Here is a 23,316-nt window from a genome sequence, read left to right as displayed (position 1 = left end):
TTGTTTCTGAACTGACTAAAATATTTATCAGATTGACAGAGATGACACTTTGGGGTTGGAAGCTGGCCATTACAGGTTTTTTCCAAACTTTTTTTTTCAGAAAGTTAAGAGTAACAAAGGGTGAAAATAATGGGAGAGTGGAAAGCCAGGAATAGAGAAGAGTGGAGGATGTTATTTTTTTCAGTGTTCAGAAACGTTGAGGTTTGATATTGTGACTGTCCAGAATTGCTCTTTTCGCAGTTTGTCAGAAATAGTGAGACTTGCTGTTCTGGAGTTCAGAGAATCTTGGAGATTTCTGTAGCTCACTGCATCTCTGAAAACTGACAGGCATTTCTCTAGGCCTCCTTTTGACCTGTGTTTTGGTAAGTTATACAGTTACTGACTTTCAGGTGTCTGATAAAGTTTTCCAGATCTGTAGATAATGCAATCCATAAAGTGTATAATTCTTCTTAGGTTTTTTCTATTTTCTAAATTAGTTCTAGCCTTAAGTTTGTTTCCAAGTTTCCCTTCATAACTTTTTCTAAATAAACTATGTTGATAAGTGTTGGTCTGAGCCAGTTCTGTTGATTTTTTTTTTTCTTTTTTTGGCAATTTAAGATGCTTATTAGAGTTCTTCATCTTAAAAAAAAAAACCAAAAAAAAAGACTTTGCAAACTGAGAACTATCCCACACAAGAACAAGAGCGCAGCAACAGATCTGCATTTGGCAGTAGAGATGCACATCATTGTCATAAGCATTCATAGCTGACAACTGAACATGTTATACAGTTGTAATGTATAATGAATCAACAATCACAATTAGTTGCTTCATTTCACCTGGGTTCAAGGATCCATGAGAAATCAGAATTTCAAAGCAGATCATGGTCAAAACAGCTAAACATAATAGGAATACTGAGCTTTTAATTAAAAAAAAAAAAACAAACAACCAAACCAAACAAACACCAGAAACAAAAGCCACAGAAATTAATTTATGTATGTATATTTGAAATTATAATAACATGTTTTGACAAATCTGGTTTTAAATTTTGACTATTTTGCCCTGTACCCTTCTCAGTCTTGACCATGGTACAGCGTGTGATGTGAATACAAGTATTTTGCAAAGCTCTAAAACTTAACCTCTTGAGATCTTTTGTGTTTATCTATTTTTCTATTTCATCTGCTTTTTTAATTTCTCCCTTGTTTAATGCTTAGGGATATCACTGAGTCATCACTGCTTATCAGTCAGATTTACTGTTGAACTGTTTATTATTGATGAGAACTGTCCCTCAGGAACAAAAGGGCTAAGAACAACCGATCAGCCAAAAAACCCCAGGTTTGACAGGAATGGCATTACGTGATGAGAACTGTTTTATAGCCTTTATTTCTTTTGTCAAACTTAGCATTTACTTTTCTATGCTATTTTCCCAAGGTGTTACAAATTTGCTAACAAGCTTCCCATTTCCATTTAAAGAAGCAGTGGCATTTTCCTTTATAGGGCTGTGCAAAACAAGTTGACTTTTACTTATGCAATCATTTAATTTGGTTTAATTTGCATTCAGGTAGGTTGTTTAGCACTGGTAAATTGACTATGTGGCCTACTTTCTAAGCAAGATTAAATTTTGTAGCAAAGGGTTTAAATTGTCATGTGGAGGTGACTGCTTGTGTTAATTGGAAATAAACTATGTATAAGTACCTGGATTTGATTCCCATGGTCTCAAAAAAATTTATTTTTTTTTTTTTTTAAATGAAGTTGGTCTAGTTTCTAGTAGTACATCACTTTGATATTATTCCTTTGTTTTCTTGTTCAGTCAATGCATGCTTCCAAACCTAGCCTTGGAATAGGAGATGCATGGAAATAAGATCTTTTCACAAAAGACTGCAGCATTGGCTTAAGCTAAAGACATACTTTTGTTGCTAAGTAAGTGGCTTTGTCCTGTGGTAGGGTTGCATGCGTAAATAATAATGCCTGCCAGACTTTGGGGTTTGCTATTAGGAAGAAGTTATGGAAGTTAAGTGATAGGGGTAGACTTTCTTGCTGTTTTCATTTGTTGAGTCAGGTGACTGACACCACAGAATTGAAACAATTCAGGATAAATTCACCAACAGTGAGGAATTGATTTGAACTCATTGTGAGGATACTGGAACAATATTAATGTAAAAATTAATACTGAGAGCCTTGTAAACATTGGGCCAGAATCTCTCATACATGAAAAGCAAATGCAGTCCAAATGGTTTTTACTCTAGTGATACCAGTTTTCATGGAAATTACACAGCCAAATGAAAAAGTATAATTAATTCTGTTTAGAAGATTTTTCTTCTGAAGTAATGTGCACATCAGCTTGATGGCAAATGTCTTCAGGAAACAGTATTTAGACATACTGCATAATTATCATTAGTATGAAGTGAATGGTTGAGATAAATAGGATCTCTGGGGATATCTACATTTTCAAACAAAAAGTTTGAAACATCATTTGAATTTCTTTGTACCAGGGAGAACATTAGTTAATATTGGTAAAGCTCATTGACATTTAGAGAAAAAACATGCAATTTAAAAAGTCAAGAACACTGTTTCTATTCCCAAAGTTCAGCTTATACATATATATAGAAACTGAAAATGGTACTGTGAAAAAAAAAAACCAACCTGTCATTTTTTCTTTATTAACCAGCAGGAAAAAAGGCAGTATTTTATCATGTTGCAATCGGGAGAATGTTTCTTCATTGGTCTAACTGAAAAATAACAGTCAATTTTTACCTAGTGAAATATACATTCCAGTCAAGACATTGCTATTCTTATGAATAGTGTAAAAAGCCTATTTCGGAATCAGTTGATAATGGAGGCTGCTTTATTGCTGATATTGTAAGAGTTTTTAATTTTATCCAGGATTATTTACTGTATATAAAAAGCAGAAAATAGGAGTAACCTCAGGTTTCTGCATTAGACAAGAAAGGTGAGTGGAATTTATAATACAAGTGAAAGGAGCCTTGGTAATATGCGCTTGGACAGGCCTTCTTCACACAACTTCTTTTGTGCTTTTTGTAAACTGCTTATTAATTTCTTTTCAGCCAAGATCCATGGCATTTAGTTCTAAATTTTGCATATAATCCTGCGTTGTGAAAACAATTGTAGTTTGACCATTAACTTTAATGTCTGCAGATAAAACTTGGACAGTTTCACAGGCTAGAAATCCATTATACAAATTTTTAAAAAAAGCAATGTACTGAAAATTAAAACTCACTGTAAAATGTAATAAAATGTGAAGAAGAGTGACATTGAAGTATTCTTCAGGATTAGTTGTTCAAGTATATTTCAGTTCATTGGAAATAGGAGCATCCACTTTGGACTAAAGCATGTGGATAGAAGAACATTAATTGCATGTGTAAAACAGTTATTTAATTTAATTAAACTGAATAATTCCAGTCTACTTTTATAAAATAAGAACAATTACGGAGGATCTGAGTGAATCTGATCTCAGAGCAAATACTCTGAGTGATAACTTCAGAAGGACAAACATGGATACATTTATATAAAAACATAGAATCATAGAATCGTTTAGGTTGGAAAAGACCCTTAAGATCACCCAGTCCAACCATTAACCTAACAGTACCAAGTCCACCACTAAACCAATTAAGGGTAGAGTAATAATTTCATGTTTCCTGGCTTGGTGGCTGGATTATTTGTTAATGAAAGTAAAAACTAGGAATCATTAAGATTGGAAAGGACCTCTAAGATCATCAGTCCAACCATCAACCCAACACCACCATGTCCACTAAACCATGTCCTAAAGTGCCACGTCTACCTGTTTTTTAAACACTTCCAGGGATGGTGACTCCACCACCTCTCTGGGCAGCCTGTTCCAATGCTTGACCACCCTTCCCGTGAAGAAATTTTTCCTAATTTCCAACCTAAACCTCCCCTGGCGCAGCTTGAGCCCATTTCCTCTTCTCCTATCGCTAACTACTTGGGAGAAGAGACCAACACCCACCTCACTACCCCCTCCTTTCAGGTAGTTGTAGAGAGCAATAAGGTCTCCCCTCAGCCTCCTCTTCTCCAAGCTAAACAACCCCAGCTCCCTCAGCCGCTCCTCATAAGGCCTGTGCTCCAGACCCTTCACCAGCTTTGTTGCCCTTCTCTGGACACGCTCCAGCACCCCAATGTCTTTCTTGTATTGAGGGGCCCAAAACTGGACACAGTATTCCAGGTGTGGCCTCACCAGCGCCGAGTACGGGGGCACAATCACCTCCCTGCTCCTGCTGGCCACACTATTCCTGATACAAGCCAGGATGCTGTTGGCCACCTTGGCCACCTGGGCACACTGCTGGCTCATGTTCAGCCGGCTGTCTACCAACACCCCGAGGTCCTTTTCACCCAGGCAGCTTTCCAGCCACTCTTCCCCAAGCCTGTAGCATTGCATGGGGTTGTTGTGACCAAAGTGCAGGACCCAGCACTTGGCCTTGTTGAACCTCAAATACACACATATATGCATGTGTATATATAATTTATACTTAGCAATATTTAGTCTAATGCACTTTTAAAGATCATCACTATAATAAACTCTGATTGCTCTTTGCAGGGTCTTAGTAGCCCTCTCATTTTCCCTTGCGAAGTGGAGGCAAACATGGGAAAGAATGGGCCCTGAACCCAGCAGTATCTGGGAGACCTCTGTGTCATCTGGATGGAGACCCCCCCAGATTCTCCAGGCAGTCTGTGCTACTAAAATGTTTTTAAATCTCTTGTTGTGACTTACGTCTGTTACTCCTTATCCTGTGGATAGAGAATGCGGCAAGTGCATTCATTCCTATTTGTACAATCTTTAAGGTTATTGTATCTGTGAGAGAATTCTTCAGTAGACTTAAGTGATTGTGATCCCTTCAGTCTTTTCTCAATAGTTTTGTGGGCTCTCTCTTTTTTTACTGCTTTTCTTTTTGTGCAGTATGCAAAAAGTAGGCTCAGTTCTCCAGCTGAGACCACTGCTGAGTAGAGTGGAAGGCTACTTCATTTTACTTACAGATAATGCTCCTGTTTACATATTTCCAATAAAATACTTGCCTCTTCTATAGTGGTGTGACATGTTGATCTGTGCTTTATTGTATAATACACTGTGTGCCCCAGGTTCTATCCTGAATCTCTCCTACTAGCCAGTCACTTCTAGCCTGTTTGTATAGTTGATGAGTTCTGTGGTATGTTCAGAACTCCATATTTGTCTTTATTGAATTGCACCCTATTTTTTCCAAACCACTACTTCATTTTGTCAACGTTGCTTTAAATTATAATGCCATCTCCAGTGACCCTTACAGCTTCTCTTAGCTTGTCGTTTGTAAATAATATTTGGAATAGACTCTTGCAGAAATCCCCTTGATTCGTATCCAAAGTTTGATAATGAATCACTGGTAAGTATTGTCAGGCTTACCGACCACTTAGGGATCTGCTTAGTGTAGTTCTAGAGTTTAAGGTCTTTAAGCCTTCTTTATGACAAATGCTGTGAGATGGGGCTGCATTCTTACAGCATGTGTGACATCTGCTAATTCTCCATTTCCATGAGGCTTGTTGCCCTGTCAAAGGAGGAATTCTGGTTGATTTGACATGATTTGTTCTTGACAAATCTGTTTTCTGCTTCTGGTGTTCTTACCTTGGTTGTATCCGCAAATAATGTGTCCTAATAATTATTGAACAAATAGTTTTATCCAGGAACAGAAGATAGTGATTAGTTTGTAGTCCTCTGACTAGAGTCCTCCTCCTTCTCTACTTCTCTTTTCCCCCCACTTTTCTTTTCCCTGCTTAGTAATGGGTATAGAAATACCCTTACAGTTGTCTGGAACCTTACCTCATCCTCAAAACAGCTGGGAAAATACACAAGTTAACTACTTCAGAATTTTCTTGCATGGTTATATTGCAGTTTCATTTGTTTTGACAACATTAAAAGTTTTTAATCAAATTTCCTTTTTTTTTTAATTGCATATTTGTATATTTTAGTTGTTACATTTGGAAAATATTTTTAAAGATGTTTTCTGTACTATAAATGATACCAAGCATTAGCAAAAAAGGTATTAAGTTATCATTTGAGTAAATTGCAGTATAACATGTTCTGAAATGGTGTTTGCTTAACTTCTCTGTAACATTAAGCATTTTGTTAATATAAGGGAAGCTGTCTTTTTGTACTCTACAGAATTGCTTTTCCTTGGTAATTACAAGTAGCAAGGTGCTACTGTTGATCACACTCTAATTTTATGACAGCATATGGTGAAAATTTGATGTGATTTAGCAAATGTACTCATTTTCTGCATGTCAGTGATAGCATATGTGTGACAGTATTTGATATTATTTTTCATTTAGAAAACCCTGTTTAAATATTTTCATTATAAGTTTCTGCTCCTTGAATATAATTTATAATTAAACAGTCAATAGTGTTTAGGCTTCTAGTACACTCACCTGTTCAATAGACATGAAGTGGAAATTATGCCCTGAAAGACTTTTTAAAGTTGAAGGGGTTTGATTATTCATATTGTGTAAATACACAGCTTTACTATATTGCAAGAAAATACCTTGATTTTGGGTTTTGTGAAACAGTGTTGTGCTCAGATAAATCAAGATGAGCGTAAAATTTGTTTAAAACATTGCCAGGAATGTAGGTGAAACAATCTCATGTTGGTGATTTCTAGAGTAAGGCGTCTTGAAGTATTTAATGTTTTCTGTCTACAGACATTTTCCAAGCCAGGCATGTGTTTTTCACAAATGTGGAAAATCTGTTCCAGAAGAATCTGTTTGGAAAATTAGTTCTTTATAGATACTTTATTTTGCTAACTATACCTATAATTAGGTATATTATTTATAAAAAATAGGTATAAATTAGGTATATTACAAAACCTAACTTACCTATAACTTTTCACATCAGCATTTATGTGTTACTCTTAAAAAATTTGTTCATTACTTACAGGACAGAACCACAGCTCTGCGTAGCAGAATACAAGTTTGTGGTTAAGTAGGTGGCAGAAGAGTGAATTTAGATTTGATTTTTATCTCCCTCTAGTGACACACGCATTTTCTTGTATACTTTTATCAGTGATGCCTGGAAGTTGTATTGTCATGAGGGCTTATTCTGTCATCTGTGTAACTTTTTTGGATTTCTGACCGGAATGTAAAAAGCATAATGTTTAAATCTAGTTTTATGTTAAACAGAGGTTTCATTTCTGCTTTATATGGGCACAGAAGCTCATATTACTCGAATCTTTGGACAACCAGTATAAATCCAGTGTACAGAGTTATTTGTAATTGTATATACTAGAAAATCTTAATGTTTAGTGTATTGGCTTCTCTAACTTCATAATAGAGGTGAACAATTTACAAATAATGTTTAAATCTGGTTAGATTTTACTCTTAATTAATGTCTAAGCCTGATTAAACACAAAAGAGTTTAATTCTGAATTTGAATGCTGAAAATGGGTTTATGAATTCAGAGTACCCCATGGTCATGGCAATACTTGGAGCAGATCTCCTTATTTACTGTAAACATATGTTTCCATGTTGATGATTTCTCAAAAGACTCTAGAGTCTTCTCATTCTGTACACAAATGGGCAATGATCTTTTTTTAAAGAAATCGTTGGTATGTGTACAAGAGCATTTGGATCTCAGCATTTCACTTGTTCTTTTAATTTTGAAGGTATTGTGTTATAAAGATTGCAACAGATCTGCATTCATGCTTATCTCAAACTAATTGTAGGATTGTATTGATAGTGCAGGAGAAAGTACTGTATTTATGCTTTCACTTGAAACTAAATGGTTTTGGTAGATCCTTCCTAGACATTTCAGTGTAATTCTGTGGATTTACTTTTTTATAGATTAAAACTTGCTTCCTACTTCAGTAAGTGTTTACTTTAAATGCTTTTAGGGAAATGGTATTCTGTCCTTTAAACAAGCAATTAAAACGATCTCTCCAATTAGTTTCCAGCTTCTTCAGGATATTTGTTAGATACTTTTCTGTAATCATATATACCTAGCAATTTTATGGTAGTTATGAAGAAAAAAACCTTGGCACTATGTCCTTGCAGGCAAGTAGTTTCTCTATGCTTGGTCTCACTCAGGGACTTTCTCAGTTACAACAAATTCTGCACTCCCTCTTCTGGATCCCTACAAAAAGTCTTCCTTTCCATCACTCACAAGATTTTCATTTTTTGTAGGACTTCTTTTGCTGGGCATCTGGCAGGGATTCTTGTTGGATTGATGTACACTATGGGACCTCTGAAAAAGATCATGAAAGCCTGTGCAGGTATATAATTTTGTTCAATTTGTAAAATCTGCCTAAGAGACACTTTCATTACTAAAATTCAGTAAGTCTTGCATATAGAAATTCAGGCCATTCCATTAAGTTTTTAGGCAATTAAAGATATGCTGATTATTAAAGTGAATGCAGAAGAAAAAATCAACTTCTTTTTCTTAAATGTGGATGACAAGAACCAGTAATTGTGTCTTTCAGATATTTTTAATTAGAGGAATACCTTTTACCCTTCTTTTTAAATGATTATTTAGAGTAAAATGTTTCACATAAGATGTAAATGAAAATGTCACTTTAAATGAAGTGTGGTGAAGCCATGAAAATATGCCAGAACACAATGTTTCCAAGTTCATTTCTACTGTTTGCTTCCATTCCAGTGGAAGTCCCTACAGTTTGAAAAAGTTTGGGGGATATTTGAGAAATTGCTGCCAGAATTCTCAAGCTTTGCAATAATGTATTACTACAGCTTTTCATATTGTAGTAATACTTATTTTTGAAAAAGATTGTATCTTTAGACATCTTTACTATAACAATTGTTTTAAACCTGCAAACTTTTATATGAACACTCCCATAAATTTCAGTGTTTTAATTGGAAGTCTAAGCCCTTGTCACAACAGCTGTGCTGGGGTTGGTTGTCAGAATATTTGTTTTTTATGTCTGATTACTTATTATGTTGACTACTTTATTAACGACTGTGCCATCAAGTTGACCATGGATATGATATTTGTACAGTGCGAAATTATTTATTCAGATGTGTATGCTTTTCACATGAGGTTTTATCGCAGTTTGGTGATACCGTCTGTAAGTCATATATCTTTAGCAGTTTTAATTGGAAAAATAGAGACTGAAGCGTCACATCTCCTATCCCACCGGAGAGAGCAAACATGAAGCGTCACATCTCCTATCCCACCGGAGAGAGCAGACATGAAGTGTCACATTGGTTAAATGTTAATATTGCATGTTTCTGTGGCATGGGGGGCTATCTGATGACTATTAGGACAGTCAAGCATCGGATCACGCTGCCTAGGGAGGTTCTGCAAGTCTCCATCCTTGGATGTTTTCAAGACTTGACAAGATAAAGTCCTGACTGAGTAACCTGGTCTGACCTCACAGCTAACCCTGCTCTGCGTGGGAGTTGAGCTAGCAACCTTCTGAGGTTCCTTCCAAACTGACTAGGATTCTGTGATAAAACCCCTGATACTGTTAGTGAAAAAAGCTATGGAGATCATGCTGCTGTGGAGGTTGCTGTGTGACTAAGACCTGGAGGAAGGAGTGTTCCAGTACACAGGTCGTCTTTTTTTTTTTTTTTCTGTGTAGCAGAACAGAAACAGTGGAGTGTTATTCCAGTCCTCAGTTTTCTGTGCTTTAACCTATTTTTACCAATGTACAATCTCAGTGCAGAAATTATTCATTATATGTTCTGGAGAACATTTGTTAGGTTGGTTTGCATTTTTCTAGGCTACATAGGTATGTTGCTTAAACACAGCACGCTACTATTAAATCTGGAACAACATACAAGCTTACCAATACTATATTCTCTCACTGATGACAAAAAAATCATAAGTATCCATTGTTTCATGTTTGCATCTTATGAAACAGACTCTGAAAGAAACAGTACTTTAAATTAGATTCTGTATTTTATAAAGAAAGACAATGTGATTATTTTATTCTAATAGTATGTGCATTATTCTTATATTTAGGTGGCATTTCTTCATTCACTGACCCTGCCAGGCCAAGGGACTACTATTCAGGTAAGTACTCTCACGCACTTACCTAAAAACTTATTCCAGCTTTAAAAATAGGGACATCATTTTTGCTAATGATGGAAAACCTACAGAGGAGCTAGTTAAATGGAAACATATATAATATACAAAATGTTCTGCGCATACATATACTTGCTAAACTTATATTACTTCTCTGGCCATATCTCACCTTTCTTTTTTAGGGAACTGTGTGGATGTATTTTGTACAAGAGGCTTTAAACCTCAGATTAAGGTCATGACTTCATAAAATGCTACCCTGGGGAAATACCATCCCTTTTGCAGAATGTGCAGCAGAGGGGAAATTGTGTCTACTGAAAGCAGCCCTTTGAACCTTGGTAAATCTGCCCTGATCTGGCAAATTTATCTATTCCATTCTAGGACGTTTTTTTCCTCACTCTGCGAAGGAACTTCTTCCTTTGAACACTTTTTGTAAATCAAGTAATTTACATGTAAAAAGCTCAGTCCTCACCAGAATAAATCTAGGCTATCTTCACAGTAGGTAGATGGATAGTTTCAATACTAGCATACTTTGAATGTAGCCTGTTTGATTCACTTGTGCAGGACGTTGAGTCATATGTGGAGTGTGGAGAAATAATAGGTGGAGGCCTTGTCTGGGAAGGACAGAAGAGGCTGTGTGTTGGATCAAAGCTAAGGGATGTATAGCCTAGTGCATCTTATCTCCTACAGTGATTTATGCTGTTTCCTAGGCATCTGCTGTAAGAACAGGTTAAATAGACAGTGATAACTCCCTCAGATATCTGCCATTGTGCAGTGACTTGTTCCTTAAAGATGTTCTCAGCAGAAAGTTTTATGGGGGAATTTTGTTGTTAATAGCCCGTAGTGGATTCTTCTTCCATGAATTTGTCAAAAGCTCTTTGAATCGGCATGAACTCTTTTAACGCCTACAACATCACAGAAGAAGAATTTCACAATGTACTCCTGGTGTAAAATCTGTCATTTCTGTTTGTTTTGAACCTGCTAGCTGCTAATTTCATTTGATGCACATTAGTTCTTCTCTGGGAAGGGAAACCAAACCTTCATTCTTCATGTACTTTCTTCATACTTTTTATGGTTTTATAGACTTCAGTCCTATACTCACCATAGTCATCTTTTCTCTCTGGTTGAAAAGTTGTGGTCTATATGGTTGCTTATATAAAAACTATTTCACAAGTTTGATCATTCTTACTGTTCTCTGATGTTTAGTCATGCAGGGGTTTTTATTTTTTATAGCCTTTTATAAGTGAGATGGGCTTACTCTGAGCCACAGTGAGCCAAGGTTAGTGCTGCTTTTATTCTCCATGATGGATTTTGTTTTCCATGATCTACCTCCAATTCTATTATTACGTTAAGTAATTCCCACAAGTGAAATTAGGGCCCTTGAATATTTTTGAAGCATTTGTTTTGTAATGCCTAACCAAAAGATCTTCACCTACTTTCCTTACCAACAGCAACAAGGATTGTTGTAACTTGAAAGTATATTTATGCAGGATTTCTATTATTCCAGTTCTGAAGTCAAAAACCACTTGATCTAAAGGCCAGTAAAGAAAGAAAACAAAAGTAATATTGTGAAATGAAATAACATGTGAACATAGACTATGTAGTGAGCATGAGCTACCTGTTTCTGTGACTGGCAGTCTCAGCCCAGTTAAAGATCTTCACTTACCTACAGGTACTGTTCAGCCCACCAGGGCCTGGGTGTGCTGCTTGCATTGCTCTGTATTCCACGTTCATAGAGACTAAATCTTCCTTCAGTATTCCAGTATACCAGGGGGGTGGAAACTCTAAAGATCTGTATCAGAAAAGGTACTTTAATGCTAATGAAGATAAGAATTTGTACTTGACATTTAAACTCCATAATCTATTGCAGCCACTGTACAAACACCAGCTGCTTGGAGCTTGAGTGGGTGTAAAAGACCACCCTTGTGGAACAGGAGGAGATTATGAATAGCCCTTTACTTTTTCTTTTCCAGCTCTTCCTAAGCAGGGAAAAGGGAAGAGATTTCATGTAATATACCTAGCATGGTGGGGGACTGCATAGCACCTGAGGAAAAAACCCTTCAGTATGCTGACAACACAGAAGTCTGGGGTTTTTTTGCATGTCTTGGGCAGTCCTTGAAGTAGCCATGCCATTGCTTTGAGTTGTTGTGGACAAAAGGGAGATAAAGGAGGGGGTTAACCTGAATTATCCTGTCTTCCAAGCTTGGCTTTAGATGTGACTACATTTTTTCTTGTACTAGATTAATTTCTCTAAGTTACTTACAACTGCAATTTAAAAAATATTTATATTTGTTATGTTCATTCCCTGTGTATATACTTTGTAATTGTCTTTTATCCTATTTGCAGAAATCTTTATGGAAGATTTAACCTTTTGCTTGGTGTATGATATATGTAATAAATTTGGCCATCTGTGGATTAAGAAAACTCTCTCTAGTGTCATAGACAAATGATGCATACACAGTACATCCTTACCTTGATTACTTTTTCATTTTCTGGTATTGCTGATTTATTACTATCTGCCTTTAAATACCAATTTAAATAGAAAAATAGACAAAGTCATGGTCAGAACAGATTTTATGAAACAGTACAAAGAAACAGCTTTAGAAGAAAAAAGTATTTTAAATGTAATTTTAACACATCTAGTATTTAGTAACTGAATTAGGTTTTCTCTAAATGCAGTTCATTAATAAAGTATTAGGACATTTATTTTGGTTATTAGGAACACCTTGAACATGTCGATATTACCAAACTGTTTCTTGTTGTAAAATAAAAGATTACGGCTTTCTGAGCATGTACAAACATGTACAATTTGATGACAGTGTAAAACATCAAAAATACAAAAATTTACGGTAATAGAACAAACATAAAATACGACATCCTTTTTCTTTCATGAGATAATTTCATGCTTTTAGTACCAGAATTTTTATAGTCTTCATGCATGCAGTTTTGAAGACTCCAGAAAATGAATTTATAGCTGAGAAAATGTTCATTCAGATTAACATAATGTGGACGGGAATGAGGGAAATGCATGAAGATTGCATCCAAAGTGTGTGTATATATATAACAGCTAAATGGTATCCTGCAGTCAGTTTCATTTTTCTGCAGAATTATGACTCTTAAATGTAGCCAGTATGAGTTAAAGGCTTTTAAAGTTTGTTAAAAATATCACGCTAACTCATACAGATTAAAAAATAAAAATAATGTTTTCTAACCAGAGGAGTTGCTGATCATTTGAGAAATGGCAGAAATTTCATGTTACTGGAGGATAATACAAAGTGTTCACCGTAGATGTCTGAAAATTCTCCTGCCGTCAGTTGTATGTTCCAAAAAGGAAAAATTTGTGAACAGACAGAATACATTTTTTCCTCTATGTGTGTGTATAATGTATATATGTATACATACATCTGTGTGTGCATACACATGTATATAAAATATGTGTAGGTATATTTGCATAATACACACAAGGGAATATATATACTCCTGTAAAGAATAGCATGCAGTCACTCTGTTCAATTTTTTCTGCTTTTCTTGTATAACTTTAAGATAGGGTATTCCTATTTTTATTTGTCTTAAGGTTCTAGAGCTTGGGATTTTTTTCTTTAACACAATCATTTTTTAGAAGAAATCATTTGTATGTCCTCACTTCATAGTCTGTGCTCGTTACTAATCACAGAAACTCCACAAGAAGGTTACACATGGAATCCATATAATTAATGAGATAACACAAGACTATCATTGATGCTAATAATCTGAAGATAAAGGAAAATGGCATGCTGTATTTGTTTCATACAAAAATATTTCTAAGTATTTCATTTTTAAAAACTTGTGTACATTTTCTATCAGTTGGAAGAAACTGGCTGCATTTCTGTACTTCGGCTCTTCAAAATCCCCTGTCCAGCTGTCTGGAAGAGAAAATATCACCCAAAGCTTTGTCTTTGAAGATGCAAAAATGGAATAGAAAAACGGGACTTTTCTCCTTAGTTTTTCTCAGTTTAGATTTTCTGTGCTCAGGCAAGATCAGATTTTGTTAAGAAGAGACTCTCGCTCAATTCTCTAGCCAAGTAATTTTTTTCTTTCAAATCCCATGTGTTTGGGTGGATGATGGTTTCTTTGTGCTTGGTTTTGACTAACTTTGCAAATAGTCAGAAATTCTTGGTTGTCAGTAGTACAGGCAACATACAGTGATTGTGACGTTAGATGAAACCTGTTGTGTAGTGGTTTCTTTCCAGGGCAGATGTAGCTATGCAATAGCACAATATTAGCTGTATATATTACTGCAAAAATTTGCAGGAATTTTTTCCCATGTGTTTTCTAGGTCCAAACATTACTTGAATTTATGACATTGGCATGTATTGTTTATGGACACAGGGGGGAAGCAAGAGACAGGTGGGAAAAAGCCTGAAACCTACCTGTTTTCTTGTTGCTGTTCTTGTGATATTAATAAGAAGCCCAAGTATTGATAATTAAATGTTAAAAGGAGCTGATGAAAAGTGTCTTTCAATTTCTGTGTGAAACTTCTTAATAACGGCAATTCTATGACACTTATTTATAACAATTGTAAAAAACTGAGATGTTTGATCCATCTTTTTTCTGTTGTTTTTCTCTCTTCTGTTACCATAGCCTGGCTTTGTAAATCAGAAATTGATTCATGGTGTATATTGTATATGTAATTGAATCCTAATAATTTTTTTCTTTCCTGTCCTGGTTTCGTGTGGGATAGAGTTAATTTTCCCAAATTAAAATAATTTATGGGAGAAAGATAGCATGAAGATAATACCTGATTTCACACTCTCCTACCGAGTAGCAGCAGTTTATTTTCTTTATTTTGTATGCATTTTACAGAGTATTATGGCTATCCAGATTATCAATACAGAACACCAAGGAGCTATTATGATTATACAGGTGGGCTTACTGAAGAAGAACAGCTTGAAAGGGCAGTGCTAAACAGTCTTAATGAAAGAGGTAGGAATTTTATTGCATTTTATATTTTAAGTTATGACTTATACTGAGAAGGGAGGCGGGGGGAAGATGTATTGCTCATTATTTGTTTTCAGTATTTTGGACATATCTTCGCAAATGAAAGTTTCCTGGTAGAATTTTCAGAGAATGCAGTGTGAGGATGTGGTATCATTCTTTTAATGTAATTTAATTTATTCATAATTGCTTACTGTTTGATTACCTTGCTACTACTATAGTAAAAGAAATGCTTTTATAACAAAAAAAACCCTTAAGTAAACTAAGTTGCTGTGCAAAAAAAATCTTACAATAATCTAAAAAGTAGTATGAAGTGGTATAATAGTAGAATTGATGTTGCCAGTATTTAAACTTTCTCTGTGTGTACATTTTTGCTTTTTATACAAATTTAATTGACAAGCAATGTACTGATTTCTTACTCTTCACACTGTCCTGTTCTACCTTAAAGGAAGCTTATATTCTAGCTAGCTGAAAGACCTAAGAAAAAAGATAGATAGAAATGTTTAGAAAAAAAAATGGTGTTTGTTTTTAACTGAAATTTATTAGTTAATCTGGTATAAAATACATTCATTAGGACATATTTTATCTTTTTATAATGCACGTGAAATCAAGAGGGAAAGAATACTTTGCAGAATCTATTTCTCAGCATCTGAAAACTTCAAGACTTTGAGGAGAAAATCTGTTTAATAGGGCTGACAGCACATTATTAGAGCATCACGTGTAAAACTGTCATCACACAGTTATGTGAAATTTTTATATTGAAGTGATAAAGGGCAGAAATGAACATAGTATAATGAACATAGTCTGGTATTGAGATAGTTTTTCCTATCAAATGTTGCTTCCTTTTTAATCTGTTGCATGTCAATGTGGATTCTTTTGGGAATTCAGCCACAGGCTTTACGTGCTCCTTAACTTAAGAAATCTGAAAGATTTCTTTTAAATTTGGTGAAGCTGTAACATTTAATCTTAACAAAAATAATAACCTGACTGAATATCTTATCAGTGTCATTTTCCTTTTTCATAATCTGGGCATTCTGTTTTCCTGGGTGCAAGGAAACATTCATTAGGAAAAAGATACAGAAGCCTCTACTTGTAACTGCAACCCTTAAAATGCAGAGCACTGTTCATAAATCTCTGCTCAGAAAATTAATTTACACCACTGTGTTATGGCTGTCAGACAAATACCAAGAAAAATATGAAAATGAATATCTTGACAAATCATCATCACTTTTACTTTCACACCTTCTGTGATCCTATTTTTTATTACGGAGAAAATGTCCTGTTATCTGGAAGATGGTTTAAAAAAGGCAGCAGATGAGGCAAGACTGTGATAGGAAAAGGCTTTTCCAGTTTGAAAAATTCATTAACATATTTTTTAAAGTATATACAGTTTTTGCTTTATTAAGTTTGCATCTATTGTGAGAGTCACCTGGGAGGCAGACGTGCAGACTTGTAGGGAAATTAGGGGGTTTTTAAGTAATTATTTTTTTCTAGTTATCTTCATTTTTGTGTTCACCTTTGTTCTTTAAGTGTAGTTCTGTCTAACTTTCCGTCAACATTATGAAGCTAGAAACTTTAAAAAAACCCCACCCCCCCATTTTCTACAGCAAGATCATTACTGTAATATATTTGTTCTAGAAATGATTGCAATCTGAGCAGTCCCATTTCAATCAAACTGTACTGAAAACCTTAGAAGATAGTGAGAATCTTAGCTTTCAAATAAATCGGTAAGATAGCATTTAGTCCATCTGTTTTTTTAGCAGAAGATAGTCAATTAATTACTGTTCATGCTGTCTTAGGAATTTTTAGAAATTAACAGAGTCATATCATAATGTTGTCCTATACAAGTACTAGATTTTGGGAAGGAATGGGTCTAAAATGAGCTTTATTGTAAAGGATACTTTTTATTTTATGGCTGTTTTTACCTGACATTTTACGTCATTTTTGACATTGAGTTAGAGAAAGAAATCCTTCCAAGCTTTTAAGTGTTTTGAAATGCTGTCTGCAAGAATGAGCTATATTTGTGGCATTTTTTTTAAACTATCAAGGAAACAGAATACAAATAACTAGGCAATATACACTTTAAAGGCTTTCATGGATCAGTGTGGAACACCTGCAGCTTTCATTTGTAGCCTTAAATAATCTACATTGCCATAGGTAAGTAAATATTTGTTGGTTTTGGACAATGATAAGTTTTCAACTGTAAGAGGGAATATATTTTTATTTGGAGAATGCCCTTTGATGAAACATGAGATAGAATTTAAATAGCGTCTCTAACTAAGTATATCTCACTGGTAGATAACTGTGGCATACCAAGTCACATTTTTAACTTCAATTTGAGACAGCAGCATTTCTTAAGACTACGGTAGTGTCTGTTTTCAGTGCTGGTTATAGTTTTTAAGCCTCACAGATCATAGAATCGTTTAGGTTGGAAAAGACCTTTAAGATCATCCAGTCCAAAGTGAAGCAGGAAAATATATCATTGTATATTGTTTGCAGTATAGTTTGGTGTGGTCAAATATATATATAGATGTTGTTTTCAGTGGTTTCACAGGAGTGCTTTAATTTTGCATCTCTTTCTCCTACCTGCTGGAGCACTTTAGTTTGGAAAAGCAAGACTTTAAAGCTGAACTCTTAAAATATTTCCTTAAACAAGCTGCTTAAAGGTTAAGCTTGCCTATAGGCAGATGCCTTATTTCACAAAGAAAATAATGTAGAGCATGTAATTGGTCATACCTGGTTTAGTGACACAAAGGATGAGATGAAATTTACCATGCTAACGAGCAATTAGGATATTCTTCCCTGTCAGTTAGTTTGAAAAAATAATTAGCTTGAATGAGCACTGTCCTTTAAATGCAATACATTGTTCCCTAAAGAATGACATTCACAGTTGCTTGCAATTACGTGGGTGATGAAACAGGTATTCAACATGACTAAAAATTACATAAAATAATTTGAAATAGATAGCTAAATGGATATAGAAACAGGTACCACAATCAGAGTTTAGGGCTCTTGTTCCTTATTAATCTTTTCTTTTCCCAACTATGACATTTAAACCATCACAGTTGCTCTGCAGCTTGGACAAAAAAGTATTGCAGTAATTTCGATTGGTCTCCCCCTCCCTTAGTTGGACAAATGCATTTATTAGGGCTTTTAGGCCACAAAATGTACCATTACAGATTTGCAATGTTGATCCATTCTTATAATTTACTGTGTTAGTATCCTACTAAGCTATTAAAAGAATCAGTAGCATAGTACAGAATTTCCTGGTATCAGTTGTCCACAACTGAAAACTAAATTGTATTAAGACATTCATCGAAATTAAGCTCAGTAGTTACACTTCTATAATTCCGTACATGGGTTATCTAAACCCACCATAAAGGTACTGCATTTCTGCATTCAGGCATTCCTGAACTGCAATTCTGTTTTTATGCTATATCCTGAAACCTTCTTAAATAATAATAATAATTAGTATCTAATGCAAAAAAAAGAAATTGCTAGGCTTCTTTATGGGGTTTATGTAGGCATCAGTTTTAAGACTATCAAACTGTCATAATGATTTAGGTCCATTTACTAAAAGGAACTGTTATTTATATTCTTTCCATTCACAGTTTTAGATATGTTGTTGTCTCAAACAAGAATCGTTTTAAACAGCATTATTTTTTTTTCTCCAAAGTTTGTTTGGTGTTTTTTTTCTTTTTATTTTTTAATTTTCATTCTTATTCTCATAATTCTATATTGGTTACAAATTTTCCTTTAGTTAAGTCAGGAAAATAATTGTGGATTTAAAAAATCATAGCCTTTGATATTTGAACTATATGGTCTTACTATGAAGTTAAAATACATGGCTGCCATTTTTGTTTAATAGTAGTATTAGCAGCCGTCCTTAATGTAACCCCAGTATACCGTATCTCTTATCTAGTGTTTACTTGCTATTTTGCTTAGAAGAAATATCTTGATTAGTGTGGGATGTGGATTTGGATTTTTGTTGTGGTGGGTGTTGGGATTTTTTGTGAGTTGAATTTCTAAGAGTCTGTCTTTCAATCTCAATAATGTTAAGAATCCCTTGCAAGCTCATGTCTCTGCACAAAGGAATTTTCCTCTTTTGCTTAAGACTAAGTTCTTTAAACATGTAGGTGATAGTCTTTATAGTTTGTGATTAAAGAGAAATACCTATAAGTATACATATATAGATATTCCTTATATTTTATAATGAAACTGTCTATATATGCATTTCTTTTTGTTTTGTTTTGAATTAGAACTAAAAACCCCCATCCACCCGAAGTTTTTAGATGGTCAAGTATGGGCTAGTCGTAGGTACATTTGCGGTGTAGTGGGAAGTATCTGGGCATCTGGCTTACCTGTTCTCTGAATTTTTAAGGGTTCCCATTTCTGTTTTCTTCTACTGAGACTGGACTTTTTATTAGTAGTCTATGAAATTTGCCAAAACCATGTAACGTTGCAATAAGAATGAAACTGTTGTGATAGGACTATAGATAAATGCTGTATAATTCAATTTTTTTTTCCAATGTTATCTTTCCCTTCTGCAATTGCAAGAGTGCCAGTCATTGCATTTGACTATGATGGTTTTCTGCAGGAAAAAATCTTAAAATAGATTATATGCTCAAATATGCAGTGCATGATATGAGATTAAAGTACATTTCATAAAGTTGTATGCTAGGACATGCATCTGATTCTTACAGTCCAACTTTTTTTTGTTTTTTTAATTCAGGCTATGTATGGTCTCAGGTACCCAACAACACTTTTTGGAAAAAGTTCTCCCCCTTGAGTAGAGCTCTTGTTCTAAATAGCTTTCTAAAACTGCAGCCATGCTCTATGGTCCTGATCAGCAGCATTTTCTTCAGGCAAATTTCCCAGAAATTAAATAAGTACATTTTTATCATTTCCACACAGAAAGTTTTGGTGTAAGTAACAGACCACTTGCAACAAGAAGCATAGCCAGAATTTTATTATAAATGTTTAATCAATGTATAGCAATATTCTTCCGTCTGTCTCTTCATAAAAATAGTGGTTGATGTTGGATAAAACAGGTTTAGTGAAGATTAGAACCAAAATAGCCCTTATTCTCTTTATAATGGCGGTAGAAGTTCACCAGATAGGTAAGACAAAGTGCCACTAAGCCTTTCACTACGGGCTTATCTTTTAAAATAGAACCCAAACCAATTAGCACCTATGAAATACTGTGGTGTAAAGAATAGTTTTGTAAAGCAGTGAAATCATTCTATTCTGGCAGAAGTGCTCACCAAGCCACTCTCCATCATTTATCAGCAGTCCTGGCTAACCAGGGAGGTCCCTGTTGACTGGAAGTTTGCAAATGTGACAACCATCTACAGGAAGGGCTGGAGGGAGGATCCATGGAACTATAGGCCTGGCAGTTTGACCTCGGAGCCTGGGAAGGTCATGGAGCAGATTGCCTTGAGTGCCATCATGCAGCACTCACAGGACAGCTAGGTGATCAGGGCCAGTCAGCATGGGTTTATGAAAGGCAGGTTGTGCTTGACCAACCTGATGTCCTTCTATGACAAGGTGACCCACTTAGTGGATGAGGGAAAGGCTGTGGATGTTGTCTACCTAGTCTTTAGTGAAGCCTTTGACACCGTTTCCCACGGCATTCTCCTGGAGAAACTGGCTGCTCATGGCTTTGACAGGCGTACTCCTGCTGGGTAAAATACTGCCTGGATGGCTGTGCCCAGAGAGTTATGATGAATGGAGTTAAATCCAGTTGGCAGCCAGTCACAAGTGGTGTTCCCCAGGGCTCAGTATTGGGACCAGTTCTGTTTAGTGTTGTCGTGGTTTAGCCCCAGCCAGCAACTAAGCACCACGCAGCCGCTCGCTCACTCCCCCTACCCCGATGGGATGGGGGAGAGAATCGGAGGAGTAAGAGTGAGAAACACTCCTGGGTTGAGATAAGAACAGTTTAATAATTGAAATAAAGTAAAATAGTAATGCTAATAGTAACAGTATAATAATGATAATAATAATAATGATACATAAAGCAAGTGATGCACAATGCAATTGCTCACCACCCGCCGACCGATACCCAGACAGTTCCCAAGCAGCGATCGCTGCTCCCTGGCCACCCCCCCCAGTTTATATACTGAGCATGACGTCATATGGTATGGAATAGCCCTTTGGGCAGTTTGGATCAACTATTCTGGCTGTGCCCCCTCCCAGTTTCTTGTGCGCCTGGCAGAGCATGGGAAGCTGAAAAAGGCCTTGACTAGCATAAGCAGTACTCAGCAACAACTAAAAACATCAGCATGTTACCAACATTCTTCTCCTACTAAATCCAAAACACAGCACTATGCCTGCTGCTAGGAAGAAAATTAACTCTATCCCAGCCGAAACCAGGACAGTGTCTTTATCAGTGATCTGGACAAGGGGATCGAGTGCACCCTCAGTAAGTTTGCAGATGACACCAAGTTGGGCAAGCGTGTTGATCTGATAGAGGGTAGGAAGGCTCTAGAGAGGGATCTGGACAGGCTGGACCGATGGGCTGAGGCCAGCTGTATGAGATTCAACAAGGCCAAGTGCTGGGTCCTGCACTTCAGTCACAACAACCCCATGGAACGCTACAGGCTTGGGGAGGAGTGGCTGGAAAGCTGCCTGGGTGAAAAGGACCTCGGGGTGTTGGCAGACAGCCGGCTGAACATGAGCCAGCAGTGTGGCCAAGGTGGCCAACAGCATCCTGGCTTGTATCAGGAATAGTGTGGCCAGCAGGAGCAGGGAGGTGATTGTCCCCCTGTACTCAGCGCTGGTGAGGCCGCACCTGGAATACTGTGTCCAGTTTTGGGCCCCTCAATACAAAAAAGACATTGAGGTGCTGGAGCGTGTCCAGAGAAGGGCAATGAAGCTGGTGAAGGGTCTGGAGCACAGGCCTTATGAGGAGCGGCTGAGGGAACTGGGGTTGTTTAGCCTGCAGAAGAGGAGGCTGAGGGGAGACCTTATCGCTCTCTACAACTACCTGAAAGGAGGTTGTAGTGAGGTGGGTGTTGGTCTCTTCTCCCAAGTAGTTAGCGATAGGAGAAGAGGAAATGGGCTCAAGCTGCGCCAGGGGAGGTTTAGATTGGATATTAGGAAAAATTTCTTCATGGAAAGGGTAGTCAAGCATTGGAAGAGGCTGCCCAGAGAGGTGGTGGAGTCCCCATCCCTGGAGGTGTTTAAAAGACATGTAGATGTGGTGCTTATGGGTATGGTTTAGTGGTGGACTTGGTAGTGTTGGGTTAATGGTTGGACTGGATGATCTTAAAGGTCTTTTCCAACCTAAATGATTCTATGATTCTATTGGAAAACCTCCATTTACACAGGCAAACAGGTTAGGTTCAGACTGCTGAAGCAGTTACTGCCCTGTGTTATATAAACTGGTGTTCATTTAACTTTGCCTAAAAAATCCTGGACTGGATGAAAATTACTGGACTGTAAATTGAGAGCTCAGAAGCATCTTTGTTCATAGTTCAACTGTTTCTGCTTCAGTAGCATTGCAGTAGGGGAGGTTAGATGGGGTGGACAAGTAGAAGTGGCAACTCCATCAAATCCAGGTCTCATGTACTTGTATGTCAACAACCTGTATCTTTTGGTCTAGATTAGAGATCTTAAATCAAAAATGTGGTCTAGTTAATTCCTTCTGAAATGCTACAGTACCTGTAGTAGTATTTATTTCACGCTTTGTACACAATTGACCTTTAAAGATACTGCTATGTATCTTTAAATAGTGCATAAGTATTTTGGAAATACTGGGTTTAGTCTTGTCTCCTTTAGTCTCGACTTAAAAAAAAAATGCACTCATCTTAAATCTTGAGGATTTTGGTGGGGTTTTTTTGTTTGTTTCTTTTTTTAAACTTTATTTTTTAAAGCAATGCTAGCTTGGTTCAGATACTAAAGTACAGGTAATAAACAGTTTAGGACCAATTGTGCTTGGTTCGAGAAGGGATATGGGGGTACTTGATACAGTTTTGTTCAATGTTGATCATGTGTTCAAGATTTTAAATTGTGTAAAGACTTCCGAAGAATTAGCATAACTGGGGAAATTAGTTTCTCATTTATTTCCAATGTCTATTCTGCTTGTGCTCAGTGCTACGTGTTTTTCTTTGATTCTCCTGTCTTTGGGATTATTATTATTATTGTATGTGAATCCATACAGACAATTCAGCATTCGTCTAGGAGAGGCATGATTGCCTTTCAGGAGTAGTGTGTGGAGAGCATTCCTTCAGATGTCTGGAGGAAAACGTACTAAGAGAATGCTTTTGATGGATGAATCAACACTAGAAAATGTTGTGCAAACTGCTAGTATGATCTTTAGTAGTTTGTTTTCTTGC

The 23,316-nt window shown here is 36.2% G+C and overlaps 1 protein-coding gene across 3 annotated transcripts in view; it reads left to right on the top strand.

The window, feature by feature from the left end:
- The window catches only part of RHBDD1 (rhomboid domain containing 1), a 55,586-nt gene that overhangs the window by 14,704 nt on the left and 17,566 nt on the right, over positions 1-23,316 (top strand). Inside the window, exons 4-6 of one of the 3 annotated variants that reach the window (XR_012831285.1) lie at positions 8,152-8,240; positions 9,947-9,997; positions 10,192-10,344. Coding sequence is in view for 2 of the 3 variants with exons in the window: in XM_075716142.1 (XP_075572257.1) it covers positions 8,152-8,240; positions 9,947-9,997; positions 14,849-14,968 (260 nt within the window). In the remaining variant the exon portion in view is untranslated. Of the gene's footprint in view, positions 1-8,151; positions 8,241-9,946; positions 9,998-10,191; positions 10,345-14,848; positions 14,969-23,316 lie in introns of all 3 variants that reach the window. The other 2 variants (XM_075716142.1, XM_075716143.1) reach the window with 2 other exon arrangements.

The sequence above is a fragment of the Pelecanus crispus genome, chromosome 9 (genome assembly GCF_030463565.1).
Source record: "Pelecanus crispus isolate bPelCri1 chromosome 9, bPelCri1.pri, whole genome shotgun sequence".
NCBI classification, from domain to species: Eukaryota; Metazoa; Chordata; class Aves; order Pelecaniformes; family Pelecanidae; genus Pelecanus; species Pelecanus crispus.
This window is presented reverse-complemented; position numbering and strand designations above follow the sequence as displayed.